At 37.3% G+C, this 15,347-nt stretch overlaps 1 protein-coding gene across 6 annotated transcripts in view; it reads left to right on the top strand.

Moving 5' to 3' along the window:
* LOC125674745 (nucleolar pre-ribosomal-associated protein 1-like) overlaps positions 1 to 3,701 on the top strand; it is a 47,029-nt gene extending 43,328 nt beyond the window's left edge. For 4 of the 6 annotated variants that reach the window (XM_048912014.2, XM_048912011.2, XM_048912013.2 and 1 more), the window contains exons 33-34: positions 2,243 to 3,075; positions 3,570 to 3,701. In XM_048912014.2, the coding sequence (XP_048767971.2) occupies positions 2,243 to 3,075; positions 3,570 to 3,637 (901 nt within the window). In that variant the 3' untranslated portion in view covers positions 3,638 to 3,701. Of the gene's footprint in view, positions 1 to 1,131; positions 3,076 to 3,569 lie in introns of those variants that run through there. The other 2 variants (XM_048912012.2, XM_048912015.2) reach the window with 2 other exon arrangements.
* Positions 3,702 to 15,347: the final 11,646 nt, after the last annotated feature.

Genomic DNA, 15,347 nt, shown 5'->3' with positions numbered 1-15,347 from the left:
TTGATGCTTACCACGAAATCCAGCTCGAGAGGGAAACGGTTTTGGTTTTTTCACGTAGAGATAGCCACACAATAATAGTAGTAAATATTGCATACAATTACATAAATTAGTAAGTTATGCTATTAAGGAATGGGTACGATTGATAATAATTATTATGGATTGTTAGAATATAATTTACACAGATATCGATTTTATGCTAAACAGATTAATTATGACGAAATACATTGTACGTTAATGAAATCTTGTTTACACTTCCTTGAAAATTTATAAGCGTAATTATACCCCCCGCAACAAGTTGTGGGGGGGGGGGGGGGGGGGGGTATACTGGAATCGGGTTGTCTGTCCGTCCGTCCGTCCGTCCGTCTGTAGACGCAATGGTTTCCGGGCTCTAAAGCATTATCCTTTCCACCTACCGTCACCATATCATATATATGGACTACCCATGGGATGAAGATGTTCCCTATCGATTTTGGGGTCAAAAGGTCAAAGGTCAAGCGCACTGGACATTGAAGTAGCAATATGGTTTCTGGGCTCTAAAGCGTTATCCTTTCCACCTTCAGTCACCATATCATACATATGGACTACCCATGGGATGAAGATGTTCCCTATCAATTTTTGGGTCAAAAGGTCAAAGGTCAAGCACACTGGACATCGAAGTAGCAATATGGTTTCCGGGCTCTAAAGCGTTATCCTTTCCACCTACAGTCACCATATCATACATATGGACTACCCATGAGATGAAGATGTTCCCTATCGATTTTGGGGTCAAAAGGTCAAAGGTCACGCGCACTGGACATTGAAGTAGCAATATGGTTCGGTTTGTCATGCCATTTGTTTTTTACACTCAGAAAAGAGGTAGTTTATACCTATTACCAACATCCTTTGGGAGATTGGGGTAAGCAGGGGGTATTCTTAGTGAGCATTGCTCACAGTACCTCTTGTTTTCCTCGAAACATGGCGGCAAAAGTACATGTAACTGTCAACTTATCGGAAGAGAAATTAGCTGCTATAAGGGATCTTTTTTTGCGTATAATGGGTGGAATTGGGATCCAGAGGAAGAATTAATTCTTCGTCTGGACCAGTTATTGAAGGAACTGTCAGAAAATCTGAATGTCCTGACTGTTTTTGTAGGCCAAGCGTTATGGACGAGTCACACAGACAACTTTGGTTCCCAGAGAATTCTGATGTGTAGTCCAGAAAAACTAATTCAAACAGAATAAAACTTTCTTAGCAGTTTTGGAATATATTGAGTCATCGTGGGGCATGGAACGATGATGGGTACATCAGCTGTACATAGCCAGAAAATCTACCGCAGTGCGCATGAACTCCCGTCGGAAACTGTATGTTTGGCAGTCATACATCGTCGGATACCTTAGTATCTGATGAAGGCAGTCAAATGGATACAAGAAAACTTAGAATGAAGAATATCCTGCCATAATGGCTAACGTTCTCATTAATACAATATATAAATTTATCGAGCTTTAATTTTTACATGTTTGATTCATTAGATTTAATTATCAACGTTTCGACTAACCTGCACAAGAAAAATGATTACCCTGAATTTTTCAATCTTACAAAAATGTACAGGTAATGCAGGTAACACAGATAACATCCTGTGTATTTGGAACGATATACACAAGCTAGCAGGGTCTCCTTGGGCTCAGGGCTTCACACCTGCCTAAAATTAGCTACCCCCCACTTAACTTACCTGAGGAAAACCTCGACCTTTAAGTTATGGGTATATATATTTCAGTGAGAGCTAATTTTAGCGACTTTAAATTCCAGAAAGAAGCTATTACCTCCGATATGGAATAAGTTTTAGCAATACTGTCACTAATAATGCCAAAATTAACTCCTCACTAAAAATGCTGCTTATACAGGTATTTTGTTTTATTTTTCAGTAATCAGGTATTATTTTGATTTTCTGTTTTATTTTGATATTTTGTTTTATTTTCCAGTAACCAGGTATTTTTTTGATTATCTGTTTTATTTTGATATTTTGTTTTATTTTCCAGTAACCAGGTATTATTTTGATTTTCTGTTTTATTTTGATATTTTGTTTTATTTTCCAGTAACCAGGTATTTTTTTGATTATCTGTTTTATTTTGATATTTTGTTTTATTTTCCAGTAACCAGGTATTATTTTGATTTTCTGGTTTTTTTTATATTTTGTTTTATTTTCCAGTAACCAGGTATTATTTTGATTATCTGTTTTATTTTGATATTTTGTTTTATTTTCCAGTAGCCAGGTAAAGCTGGAGTCCTACAGTCAGTTGCTAGAGACCTTCGCCTCAGTTATTGGTCATGCAGATTTCACCAGGGAAAAATGTCAAGGTGAAGGTTACAGACACCCTCAGGACAGCTGGACAATTAAAGATGCTCTGTTGCTGTTAGGCAACCTCTGTAACTATGGTGACGATTTTGAGAATTTTCAATGTGTAACTTCTGCATTGAAGTTTTTGAGATTAGAAAATATTTTGACGTTTGTAACTAATGAACTGTCATCTACCAAGGAATGGATCGTTAAGAATTCACTTAATTCAGACCATTTGTATACACAGAGGAATTCTGAAGAAATGAAGAAAGTGATTAGACAGACAGCAGAATTATTGATTCGATGGAATCCTTCTTATTTAGTTAGCACTCAATCAAAAGAAGCAACTGCTCCTCTGTGTATTGGAGTCATCATTATCAGTGCATGGCTTCTCAAACAAAGAAGAAATGTGATTGGTTGGCACTTTTGGGAACTATATGTTGATTGGTTACATTCAATGCTGATGTCATCGGACCATTTCACAGAAGCGTTATTAGATTGTCCCAAAGAACTGCAGATGATATTGGAGGGCCTTGTTGGTTTATATTCTCATCTTAGTAACGTCATTGTCGAGAACAATAAAGTGGATGTCTCCAGACAGGGAGAGATAACTCTGGCAGATAAGGAGTCATTCACATCGTCCAATTGGAGTAGGACAATAAAGAAACTGAATGAAATGGTTTTTATGATGTGTGAGCAGAAATCTGGTAGCAGAGAGCAAACATGGAAGGCGGTTTTTTCTGAGTACTCAAAGATAACAGGTTAATAATCTTGAAAGGTTCATTTTTCCTTCTTTTTTTTCCCCCATGGTTATACAAATTCGAAACCTTGTAGAATTTAATCTCAGTATTTTACAAAAAAAAAAAGAAAATAAAAAAAAGGGATAGAAAAATAACCCAGTGATGCTGTATGTTGATAGAATACACTTGTTTTCTTTCTGGAAAAATTCTCATATTGCGAATCCAGGAAAGTTCAAAGTCAAAACTAATCAGATGATAATAATGACAGGGACCATAGATCTGCGATATAGAACAGCTGGAAGCTGTGTGTTTCTTTCATTTCAAGGTCACATGATTGGCAATCCCCTGGCTTCTAGTCAATTTACCTGTATACAAATATAAAAGCCTATACAATTTCTGGGGGAAAAAATCTTTTTTGTTGAATTATTTTATATGATAGTCTTTATTGAAATTTCTTTTTAAAAAATGGTTAGAAATCTGATGTGCCTATAATTAACCAAGATGTTTTTTTGCAGAATCTGAGAACCATTCTATTCTGATGAGGAAGTATTTGCTGCAGCACCCAGCAGACCTGTCCTCGTAGCTGTTCAAAGTGCTTTTGATATTTTGTAGAATGTCATTCAAAATAAAGATTTCATCTGTTTGTACGTTAATGTCCGGATTGTCTTTAGAAAAAAATGTAAATGATTAAGATATGATGATCGTGTTTTCGTGTATGTTGCAGGATAACCTTCAAGATCGAGAAATGTTGTTGTGAAATATAAAAGTCAAGGCGTTAGCTGAGGCTTTCATATTTCAAACAACATTTCAAGACCCAGGAGGTTATCCTGTAACATACACGAAAACAAGAAATTTATTTATATTCTACTAAGGCTCAGAAATGTAAAGCTGATTGTTTTTCTATATAGCTACGAATTAGGTCACTGTGACGTCATGAGTTTCCAAAACGAACTGGGGCAAATTGTTTTTTGCTGAAAAAAAGGGTGGAATGGTAGGGGTATTCTAGATCTATTTCCAAAAAATATTTCGAGTATTTAGTTTGATGTTGAGTTTTGCATACAAATGTATTTGGGAAAAATCTTCTCAAGAACCACTGGGCCAGAAAAGTTTACATTTACATGAAGGCTTCCAGACATAGTGCAGATTCAAGTTTGTTAAAATCATCGTCCCCAGGGAAAGAGTGGGGCTACAATAGGGGATTAAAGTTTTACATACAAATATATAGAGAAAATCTTTAAAAATCTTCTCAAGAACCATTGAGCCAGAGAAGTTCACATTTAAATAAAAAAAAAAATCTCGACATAGTGCAGATTCACGTTTGTAAAAAGCATGGCCCTCGACTGTAAGTTTGGGACACAATAGGGATAAAAGTTTTAAATGCGAATATATAGGGGAAATCTTTAAATATGGGCCACGGTGACTCGGGTGAGCGATGTGGTCCACGGGCCTCTTATTGAATTATCAGTTATCAACTTTATTGTTGTATTAGCAAAATACGAAATGCAAGCGAGATATGTATCAATATTCTCATAATCAGTTATTGCGTATGAAGGTATATCGCAGAATAATGACCGCGGCATTCCTTTGATATTTGCAATAACCGTGGTAGAATTCCCCATATACCATCTGAGAACCATAAATTCTACATTTTAGCTTACGTGGACTTGGGTATTTAAGAACAGAATAGGTAGTGCTGTACTTTAGTGACTAGTACCCTCTCATTAAGTACACTGTTCAGATGGGGAGGGGGACAGAAGAGGCGGGGTTGGGCTAAAGGCAAACATTTTACTAGTACTAATATTTTACTTGTACTGCAGGTGAGCATGGAGTACTTTGGCCTATGAATGATCAGTATGCCGGGTCCTAACACATCTTTATTGTCTGTATTGCTATTTCGGTCTTTTCTGAACATAAATCGCAGTGGGTGGTAGATCCACCATTGGTCAATTTTGTGTCTTTGTGAAGGTTCATGGCGTGAATAAGGAGACGGATGTCGTCTGTCTCTGTAGTCAGGAGCGGAAGTATTACAATCAACCCCATGTCATTTGAATTTTCGCTGACAAATCCATAAATATCTTTGACAAGGGATTAATGTGGATTTGATTAGTTATTGATAGGATCACCGCGGTCCACGGTTAGACATTCATGCATAATGAATGTTGCTACTACACATTTATGGCGGGTAATGAATGATGTATACATGCTGTGTTTATAAGGAATAATTCAAGCTTTTGTAGAATGCGAGGTATTTTAATTCTTTAAACATGCGTGTAGTCTGGGTCGAGCTTTTAAAATTCGGCACAAGGGTCCCAAAGACATAGGAATCAGAAGAAAGGACGAAGACAATTTCAAGAAATCGTGTTGGTGTAGAAAAAATCATTGTGCCTTTATCATATTTGAAAGTGATTAAGGGGTCATCCATAATTGTCAACCATTTTCCAAAGCGTGCAAAAGGCACGCTCGGAGGGAGGGGGGTAAAAAAATCGACAATTTTACCGTACGCTCTTTTTTTCTCTTCCGGATTTATTTCATAAAAGTATTGGTCATGTTACAAAAGTGTAATGCCTATAAAAAAAAAAAAAAAAAAGACGACAAGATAAGACAGAGACATCTTTATTTTTTTCTATAAAAACAAAAATATATTATGTACACAAGATTTGCACATTTATAAACATTATATCATTCATATATAACAAGAAATAGGGGTACCAATATTAAAGAACTCATTATTTGAACTAAATTGCTCATAAACTCGATTGTCGACCTTCGTGTTGGGAATTTAAAAGTGGTTGATGTACACTTTTTGAGGGGGGTGGGGGGTCTCAAAAAGTGTGCTTTTTGCACACTTTGGAAAATGGTTAACAATGACCCCTAAATTGAAGTCAGTTCCACGTGCTTTGAATCGTATCAAATCCTAGGATATAGTTCTCTCATAGACCGTGGCAGCTTCAAACACCTCGAGAGGAAACCCGTCCAGTTGGATGAAGGAAGTCGTGGCCTAATATTAATTGTGTTAACGCTAGCTAATCATGGATGTGGTCTAAATTAAGACAAACTTCATTGAGCATACAGCAAATTCTTGTACGAAGAGAAAGAAATTGACCAAGCAGTCATATCTAATATTCTTACACGTTGTAGCCAATTATGGAAACAAACAGTAACCAAGCAACGCATGTTGAAACCAGGCACCCCCCTTCCTCTCCCACTTTTCTTTAACAACGCTCATTTTCTGTTGTTATACATGCAAATTTGTAATGATGTAGTTATTTCCATTAGCAAAGTAAGATATAATGGCTGGTTTATTGATTTGAAGTACTGAATGGTTAGAATGCAAGCTTGAACTGATGAACGAACTATGTAGTCGGTAAAAGACGAATAATGCTCCTACCCACCCCCGCCCCCATCACCACGATTTAGGATGCGAAACTTTGGGTAAAGGAATATATTTTAAATGTTTATATCTCGAGGTTTCTTTTATTGTCAAAAATTTAGTATAGACATTTGTGATGTAAACTTTTCCAGACAAATGTATAAATTTCTTCAATGAAGTGTAGATGTATTTTAACAAATGTATAAATTTCTTAAATGTATTATAACAAATGTATAAACTTAAATGAACGTGTAAATGTAAATATAACAAATGTATAAATGTCTTCAATGAACGTGTAAATGCATTGTAACAAATGTATAAATTTCTTCAATGAACGTGTAACTGTGTTGTGTAACAAATGTATAAATTTCTTCAATGAACGTGTAAATGTATTGTGTAACAAATGTATAAATTTCTTAAATGAACATGTAAATGTATTGTGTAACAAATGTATAAATTTCTTCAATGAACGTGTAAATGCATTGTAACAAACGTATAAAACTGTAAATGTATTGTGTGACAACTGAGTTTACATTAATAGCATTCCACTGCATGGCTTTGTAAGGAAAAAACGTAAATAGTTGGTATACTAGCGGAAAAAAGAAACTGCATTATAAAATTTAGTATAATTTTTCTATATTTATTGTTTATATTTATAAAATTTAAACAATCGCTAAAAGTGATGTTTTTTAACAATATCGGATAGTACCCGACTCAGATGCACGGACTTTATCATGGTTAGTGAACACATGTTGTTTATTGAAGTGTTCGTACACACGAGTTTTACTGGCCAATACTGTTTGGAGTAAGAAGTGCAAAAGGTTTGTTTGGACACTATTCGTTAAGCACTTTAGTTTTGACAAAATTTACCCTTCTGTCATGCCACGACTCGGCGAAAACCAACGTAATTGTGCAGTTGGGATGCTTCAAGCTGGAATGGCACAAAATATCGTATCAAGACACTTTGTGGAGTTCAAAGGAACACCATCCAGTCATTATGGAGACGTTTCCAACAATCTCGTAACACTCGGATCGACCACGTTCTGGGCTTTCTCGTGTGACGTCGCGTCGACAGGACAACCACATTAGACTTGTGTACCTGAGAAATCGTTTCCGGACAGCAAGTTTGACTGCTCGTAATATTCCTGGACTTCGACCAGTGTGCGTAATCGTCTGCTCGAGCCCAACATCAGACTAAGACGTCCAGCGGTGCGCCCAATACTGCTTCAACGTCATCGTATTGCTAGACTAGCGTGGTGCAGACGACATCTGCGATTCAGAATACAGGACTGGGCCAATATTCTGTTCACTGATGAATCCAGATTTCATATCGATAACAGTCACGGCCGTTGTAGAGTGTATCGTCGCGTTGGGGAGCGGTACCAGGACGCTTGTGTTGTGCAATGTCAACAATTCGGTGGAGGTAGTGTTATGGTGTGGGGTGGAATAACAACATGTGGAAGGACCCCTCTACAAATTGTCAATGGAAATCTCACCGGCGTACGCTATCGAGACGAAATTATTCAGCGCCATGTGATACCCTTCATACAGAGACAGCAAAATCACATCACTCTGCAGCAAGACAACGCAAGGCCACATGTTGCACGTGTAGTCAGGGACTTTTTTGTTCAACAGAATGTCGATGTTTTGCCTTGGCCAGCTGTTTCCCCCGATTTATCGCCGATCGAGCACGTCTGGGATGAAATGGAACGACGTCTATGCCATTTACCAAATCAGCCAGTGACGTTGGCTGATTTTGACCAGGCTTTAACCAAATTTGGAACAACATCCCTCAAGCATTTCTGAACATTTTAGTGGCATCAATGAGGCGCCGTTGTCAAGCATGCATGAATGCAAATGATGGTCACACGCGTTACTAACTTTGTTAATTCAAGTTCGAATACCAGTGTCTTTCGAGTGTGCTGAAATTGACGTTATTCGACGTTGACATTAATGAATTATGAAATGTTGTAACGAATACATTGGTATTACAAAAAATAAAATTTGTTCATTATTATCTTTTATTATTTTTTCATATATTAAATAATGCAGTTTCTTTTTTCACTAGTATATATAAAAAATGGGGGGGGGGGGGTTACCATGAGTCGATATGTCATGATCTGGAATTCGGATTATTTTATTAAATGCATGTATATAATATAGTTTTTGGATAATTCAATGATAATGAATGAAACGAAAATGAAATGAGTCCTTTATCTGACGGGCGCGTCCTTTATCTGACAGGAAGATGTCTTTTCGTGTGTTGAAATACCTTCCAGTTTTAGTCTCACATTTTCAATTTATTCAAGGTACATTATGCACTCTAAGAAATAATCCTTTTCCCCTTCTCGCTAAAACAAGGCAGATCTGAAATAACCTTTATGGTTTCTATATTTTTTGGGGTTTCTATATTATTTGTTGGTTTCTTATTTCTTTTGATTTCTAGCCTTTCGACATAGATTTCTCAGTTCATACAGAAAAAATTGCGTTCAAAACCGCTTGTCCCTGACGCACACCCATTTACTATTAAGTCTTGTAGAATAAGTCTGATTAAGAGGGAGTGTCTTCGACATAATTTGACGTTAAATTTGTTGATTTTTCAACTAAAGTTATATCCAACCTCTTCTGAGACCCATCCCGTGGGGACCCGGGTTATAATAGGTCAGGTCGTCCCCCTTGCTTGTCGTAAGAGGCGATAAATGAGGGTGAGACTATATGGATTAGTATCTCACAAGTGGTCATCTCAAAAGCTTCCAGAAGGTAGAAACTGACTATTCAGAACGACTTGTGAGGGTGATCGGTGGGGATATAACATATTTTGGATAAATTATTGGTTCTGTATAAGAATAATTTCATTCTAGAAGGGGGTAGGGTATGTACATGTACCTAAGATCTATACAAGCTATCCATACTTCAGGTGCCTGTGGGAGAACCTCGCTGTCGCATATCACACCACCTATCACCCTATATAACGCAAAATAAACTCGCACACCACTTATCATCCTATATAACACAAAATAAACTAACACACCACCTATCACCCTATATAACACAAAATAAACTAACGCACCACCTATCACCCTATATAACACAAAATAAACTAACGCACCACTTATCACCCTATATAACACAAAATAAACTCACACACCACCTATCACCCGATATAACGCAAAATAAACTAACACACCACCTATCATCCTATATAACACAAAATAAACTAACACACCACCTATCACCCTATATAACACAAAATAAACTCACACACCACCTATCATCCTATATAACACAAAATAAACTCACACACCACCTATCACCCTATATAACACAAAATAAACTCACACACCACCTATCACCCTATATAACGCAAAATAAACTAACACACCACTTATCATCCTATATAACACAAAATAAACTAACGCACTTCATGAAGTATCCTGGCGTAAAGCGTCGCAGTTTATACCCTCAGGAATGTATTTTCAAACATGAATGTCAAGCATATATATAAATATTTGCATGTCATACTCAAATATTCCCAAGTCCAGGGGGAAATCAGTGGCGGATTTTCAAAACTAAATCAGAGTCTTGTTTAGAAAAGAAAATAATAAACGACAAAAGAAGCAATCTTTTTTTCTTTCACTCTCAGAGAAATAAATGACAATATCTTTTGATTTATTGTTACTTTTATTGGGAGAACTTATATTTTGTTTTTTAAATCCCTTTAGATATGTCATTTTATTAATTTCACTTAATTAAATTTGACAGAAAATAGTAAAAATGACTACTTAGGAGACATGTTTCAAGTCCTATCAATTCTAAAAATCCAGGGGGTTTCACCCCTGGGTTCCCAACAGGGCTTCGCCCAGATACCACATGGGGTCTTAGAGCGGCCCCTAGACCCTCTGCCTTAAGAAGTTGCACCCCCTTCAATTCCTGGATCCACCCCTGGAAATGTGGTGGATCACAAGTTTGGGAAGATGGAGTGGAATGCGATAACGGTTGTTATAAATCCATGTGGTGAAATTATAAACAAGAAATTGGTGCACAGCGAATTGTTATTGTAAACCGAGACAAATATGACAAAGTGATGTCTTTATCATTTACCAATCTTTGTACAACAGATGACGTATATTAAGTCTTGATTAATTAATCTACAGTCGAAAACGGTCTACAGTTATGTGCATCATACATATGAAATTTGGTAAATACATATACACGTGCATGAGAGATAATTTGATCCGTCTTGGGGGTAGTGTCATATAGGAGTTTTTGATACAGACACTATATACCGTATGATTATATTTGGGGCTTGTGATTTCCGTTGAAAGAGCGATACAGTCATAGGGTAATATTTTGAATTAGTTTGCGACAGGACATTTTTTTCCCGAATCGGTCACGAATTTTGAGATTACAGATTTCTAAATCGTGAAAGAAACCTGCAGATATATTTATACATATGGTGTAGTGAAGTTTTATGAACGGACTTTAGAGATACGGGTATAGATAGTTTCTATTTGAATATTATTTGTACATGGGATTTCTGTCCAATGGCATTTGATCATTTATATTTAATCTGAAACACCAACAGAAAACTAAAATATTTACGCAAGGTACTTAGCCAAAATACATCCCCCCCCATAAATTGGAATATTTTTGGCAGGGTTGCATCCGGCTTATAGAATGGCGGGTGGGCGTCCCTGTAATAGGGTACCTACATGTACTTTGTGTATTCAACTCCTCTTACACCTCTGACTTGACATTCCTCAAACTTTGTAAACATTGAAGATGTATCTTTTTTGAAGGTGATCAGAAATTTTTCGAAAAATTCACATGAAGTTCAAATGTCACTTTTAAACATGTCTTGAATAGACGGTACCTATTTTTAGGTCACCTGAACCGAAGGTTCAAGTGAGCTATTCTGATCACATTTTGTCCGGCGTCCGTCTGTCTGTCCGTCCGTCTGTCTGTCTGTCCGTCTGTCTGTAAACTTTTCACATTTTCGACTTCTTCTCCAGAACCACTGGGCCAATTTCAACCTAACTTGGCCAAAAGCATCCTTGGGTGAAGGGCTTTCAAGTTTGTTCAAATGAAGGGCCATGTCCCTTTCAAAGGGGAGATAATCACAAAAATAGGGTGGGGTTATTTAAAAAATCTTCTTCTCAAGAACCACTGGGCCAGAAGAGCTGAAATTTACCTGAAAGCTTCCTGACATATTGCAGATTCAAGTTTGTTCAAATCATGGCCCCCGGTGGTAGGATGGGGCCACAAGGGGGGATCAAAGTTTTACATACAAATATATAGGGAAAAACTTTAAAAATCTTCTTCTCAAGAACCACTAAGCCAGAAAAGCTGACATTTACATGAAAGCTTCCTGACATAGTGTAGATTCAAGTTTGTTCAAATCATGGGCCCCGGGGGTTGGATGGGGCCACAATAGGGGATCAAAGTTTTACATACAAATATATAGGAAAAATCTTTTAAAATCTTCTTCTCAAGAACCACTGAGTCAGAAAAGCTGATTTTTACATGAAAACTTTCTGACATAGTGCAGATTCAAGTTTGTTCAAATCATGGCCCCCGGGGATAGGATGGGGCCCCAAGGGGAGATCAAAGTTTTGTACACAAATATATAGGGAAAAACTTTAAAAATCTTCTTCTCAAGAACCACTAAGCCAGAAAAGCTGACATTTACATGAAAGCTTCCTGACATAATGCAGATTCAAATTTGTTCAAATCATGGGCCCCTGGGATTGGATGGGGCCACAATAGGGGATCAAAGTTTTACATACAAATATGTAGGAAAAATCTTTAAAAATCTTCTTTTCAAGAACCACTAAGCCAGAAAAGCTGATTTATACATGAAAACTTTCTGACATAGTGCAGATTCAAGTTTGTTCAAATCATGGCCCCCGGGGATAAGATGGGGCCCCAAGGGGGGATCAAAGTTTTACACACAAATATATAGGGAAAAACTTTAAAAATCTTCTTCTCAAGAACCACTAAGCCAGAAAAGCTGAGATTTACATGAAAGCTTCCTGACATAATGCAGATTCAAGTTTGTTCAAATCATGGCCCCCGGGGATAAGATGGGGCCCCAAGGGGGGGGATCAAAGTTTTACACACAAATATATAGGGAAAAACTTTAAAAATCTTCTTCTCAAGAACCACTAAGCCAGAAAAGCTGACATTTACATGAAAGCTTCCTGACATAATGCAGATTCAAATTTGTTCAAATCATGGGCTCCGGGGGTTGGATGGGGCCACAATAGGGGATCAAAGTTTTACATACAAATATACAGGAAAAATCTTCTTTTCAAGAACCACTGAGCCAGAAAAGCTGATTTCTATGCCCCCTTTGAAAAAGTGGGGGCATATTGTTTTGCACCTGTCGGTCGGTCGGTCGGTCGGTCGGTCTGTCGGTCGGTCGGTCTGTAGACCATGTGTTGTCCGCTCAATATCTTGAGAACCATTCACTTGATGATAATGATATTTCATATGTGGGTTAGTTATGAGTAGAAGAGGATCCTTATTGTTTTTCAGGTCAAAGGTCAAGGGTCAATCTACTCTGGACATAGGAATATAATGTCCGTTCAATATCTTGAGAACCCTTTGCTTGAAAGACATCAAACTTGGCACACTGGTACATCCTAAGGAGTAGATGACCCCTATTGATTTTGAGGTCACATGGTCAAAGGTCAAGGGTCAAACTTGACATGGGAATATACTGTCTGCTCAGTATCTTGAGAACCCTTTTCTTGACAGACATTAAACTTGGTACACTGGTACATCTTCAGGAGAAGATGACACTTATTGATTTTGAGGTTGCGTGGTCAAAGGTCAAGGGTTAAACTGTACATAGGAATATACTGTCCGCTCAATATCTTGAGAACCCTTTGCTTGACAGACATCAAACTTGATACACTGGTACATCTTCAGGAGAAGATGACTACTAATTATTTTAAGGTCACATGGTCAAAAGTCAAGGGTCAAATTGGACATAGGAATATACTGTCCGTTCAATATCTTGAGAACCCTTTGCTTGACAGACATCAAACTTGGTACACTGGTACATCTTCAGGAGTTGATGACCCCTATTGATTTTTAGGTCACATGGTCAATCCACTCTTGACATAGGAAGATATTGTCTGCTCAATATTTTGAATTGATGATACTACTCTCATTGAAATGATGTGTGTGTGTATAACCCTTTTCAATTTTGCACCATGGGGGGCATATGTGTTTTACAAACATCTCTTGTTACATGAAAACTTTCTGACATAGTGCAGATTCAAGTTTCTTCAAATCATGGGCTCCGGGGGTAGGATGGGGCCACAAGGGGGATCAAAGTTTTACATACAAATATATAGTTAAAATCTTTTTCTCAATAACCACTGAGTCAGAAAAGCTGATATTTACAAGAAAACTTTCTGACATAGTGCAGATTCAAGTTTGTTCAAATCATGGTCCCCGAGGGGTAGGATGGGGCCACAAGTGGGGGGGGGGGGTTCAAAGTTTTACATACAAATATAGAAAAAAGCTTTAAAAGAACCATTGGGCCAAAGAAGTTGACATTTACATGAAAGCTTTCTGACATAGTGTAGATTCAAGTTTGCAAAGGGTAGTTTGGGCCATAATAGGGACCAAGGTTTTACATGCAAATATATATGGAAAGTCTTCAGATATGGGCCAAGGTGACTCAGGTGAGCGATGTGGCCCATGGGCCTCTTGTTTAATTTATCAAAGCCTCTTACAGCATTTATTTGACATCCTTCAGACCTTGTACAGCTGTTACGGAAGCATTGAAAATGTGCATGTGTCTTTTGGGAAGCGATCAGACATTCTTCGAAAAAATTTACATGCAGTTGAACTTTGTCATTTTTAAAGCATGGCCACAGGCACTTGTTTCATACATGGGTCCCCCTACTCAATAATATTAAGGAGGGGGACCCATGTATGAAACAAGTGCCTGTGAGCATGACACCGACTTTGTGTAACCAACTCCTCTATATTTTAAAGCAACCCGGCCATTTCTGCTCATGAATCGATTTTTTTTTTATTTATTTATTTTTGTTGTTGTTGTTGTTGCTTTTGTGGACGAGAAATTCCAGTGACCTTTCATATTTGACCTTTAAAACTGATTGCCTGAGAAGACTTCATTTGACTATACAATGCATGGCAATTTTTCAAGGTATATTTGTCAAACATTCTATTTGCGTCAAAGTGCGTGGACACGGCATCCTTTGATCTGCTAGCAATAACCAATGTTGCATTAAAGTTGAGATACTAAATGAAATTTTTTATCAAATGCAGCGCGATCTATCGTGCAGAGAAATTTAGACGAAGGTCCGGAGTGGGTAGTTTTATTAGCTTACCTCAAAGCTCAGGTGAGAAAATTGGGAAAATCATGGTTTCTGGATCAGTGTTTAAGATGATGAGGTGAAGTTCTGGGGCTTATTGTCGAGATCTGCGGTTCACTAGCCCAATACTTTAACCACTGAGCTACGATGTTAGACAAACAAATTGAGCGATACAAATTTAAAACAAAAACAAAAAACCATTTAAATCGCCATCTTGTGACGTAGTGTCATAACGAGTATAAGCTTTAGTGTATTGAACTACCTTAATTTAGAAAGACTTTAGAAACTCACATATATGGCACAAAAGTTGTTATTATCATTAAACAATGCTTATGACCCGATATCAAGGGCATTTGACTCGGTAAAGGTCACTAATTAGACATATTTAGAAATATGTTTTGAAATGAAACCAAAGATATGTCCAGAATCAAGTTTTAAAACAAACCTTTTTTATTTCATCGAAAGGGTGACGCATGTATGGAGACCATGAATTGAACACCAATCTATTTTTAGCACTACCTGATTTTATTTTTAAATGAAAAGTACGGTGTTGAAAAGGCCACGACTTT

This window comes from Ostrea edulis, chromosome 3 (genome assembly GCF_947568905.1).
Source record: "Ostrea edulis chromosome 3, xbOstEdul1.1, whole genome shotgun sequence".
Lineage (NCBI taxonomy): Eukaryota > Metazoa > Mollusca > Bivalvia > Ostreida > Ostreidae > Ostrea > Ostrea edulis.
The sequence above is the reverse complement of the archived record's forward strand: the minus strand, read 5'-3'. Positions and strand labels throughout refer to the sequence as shown.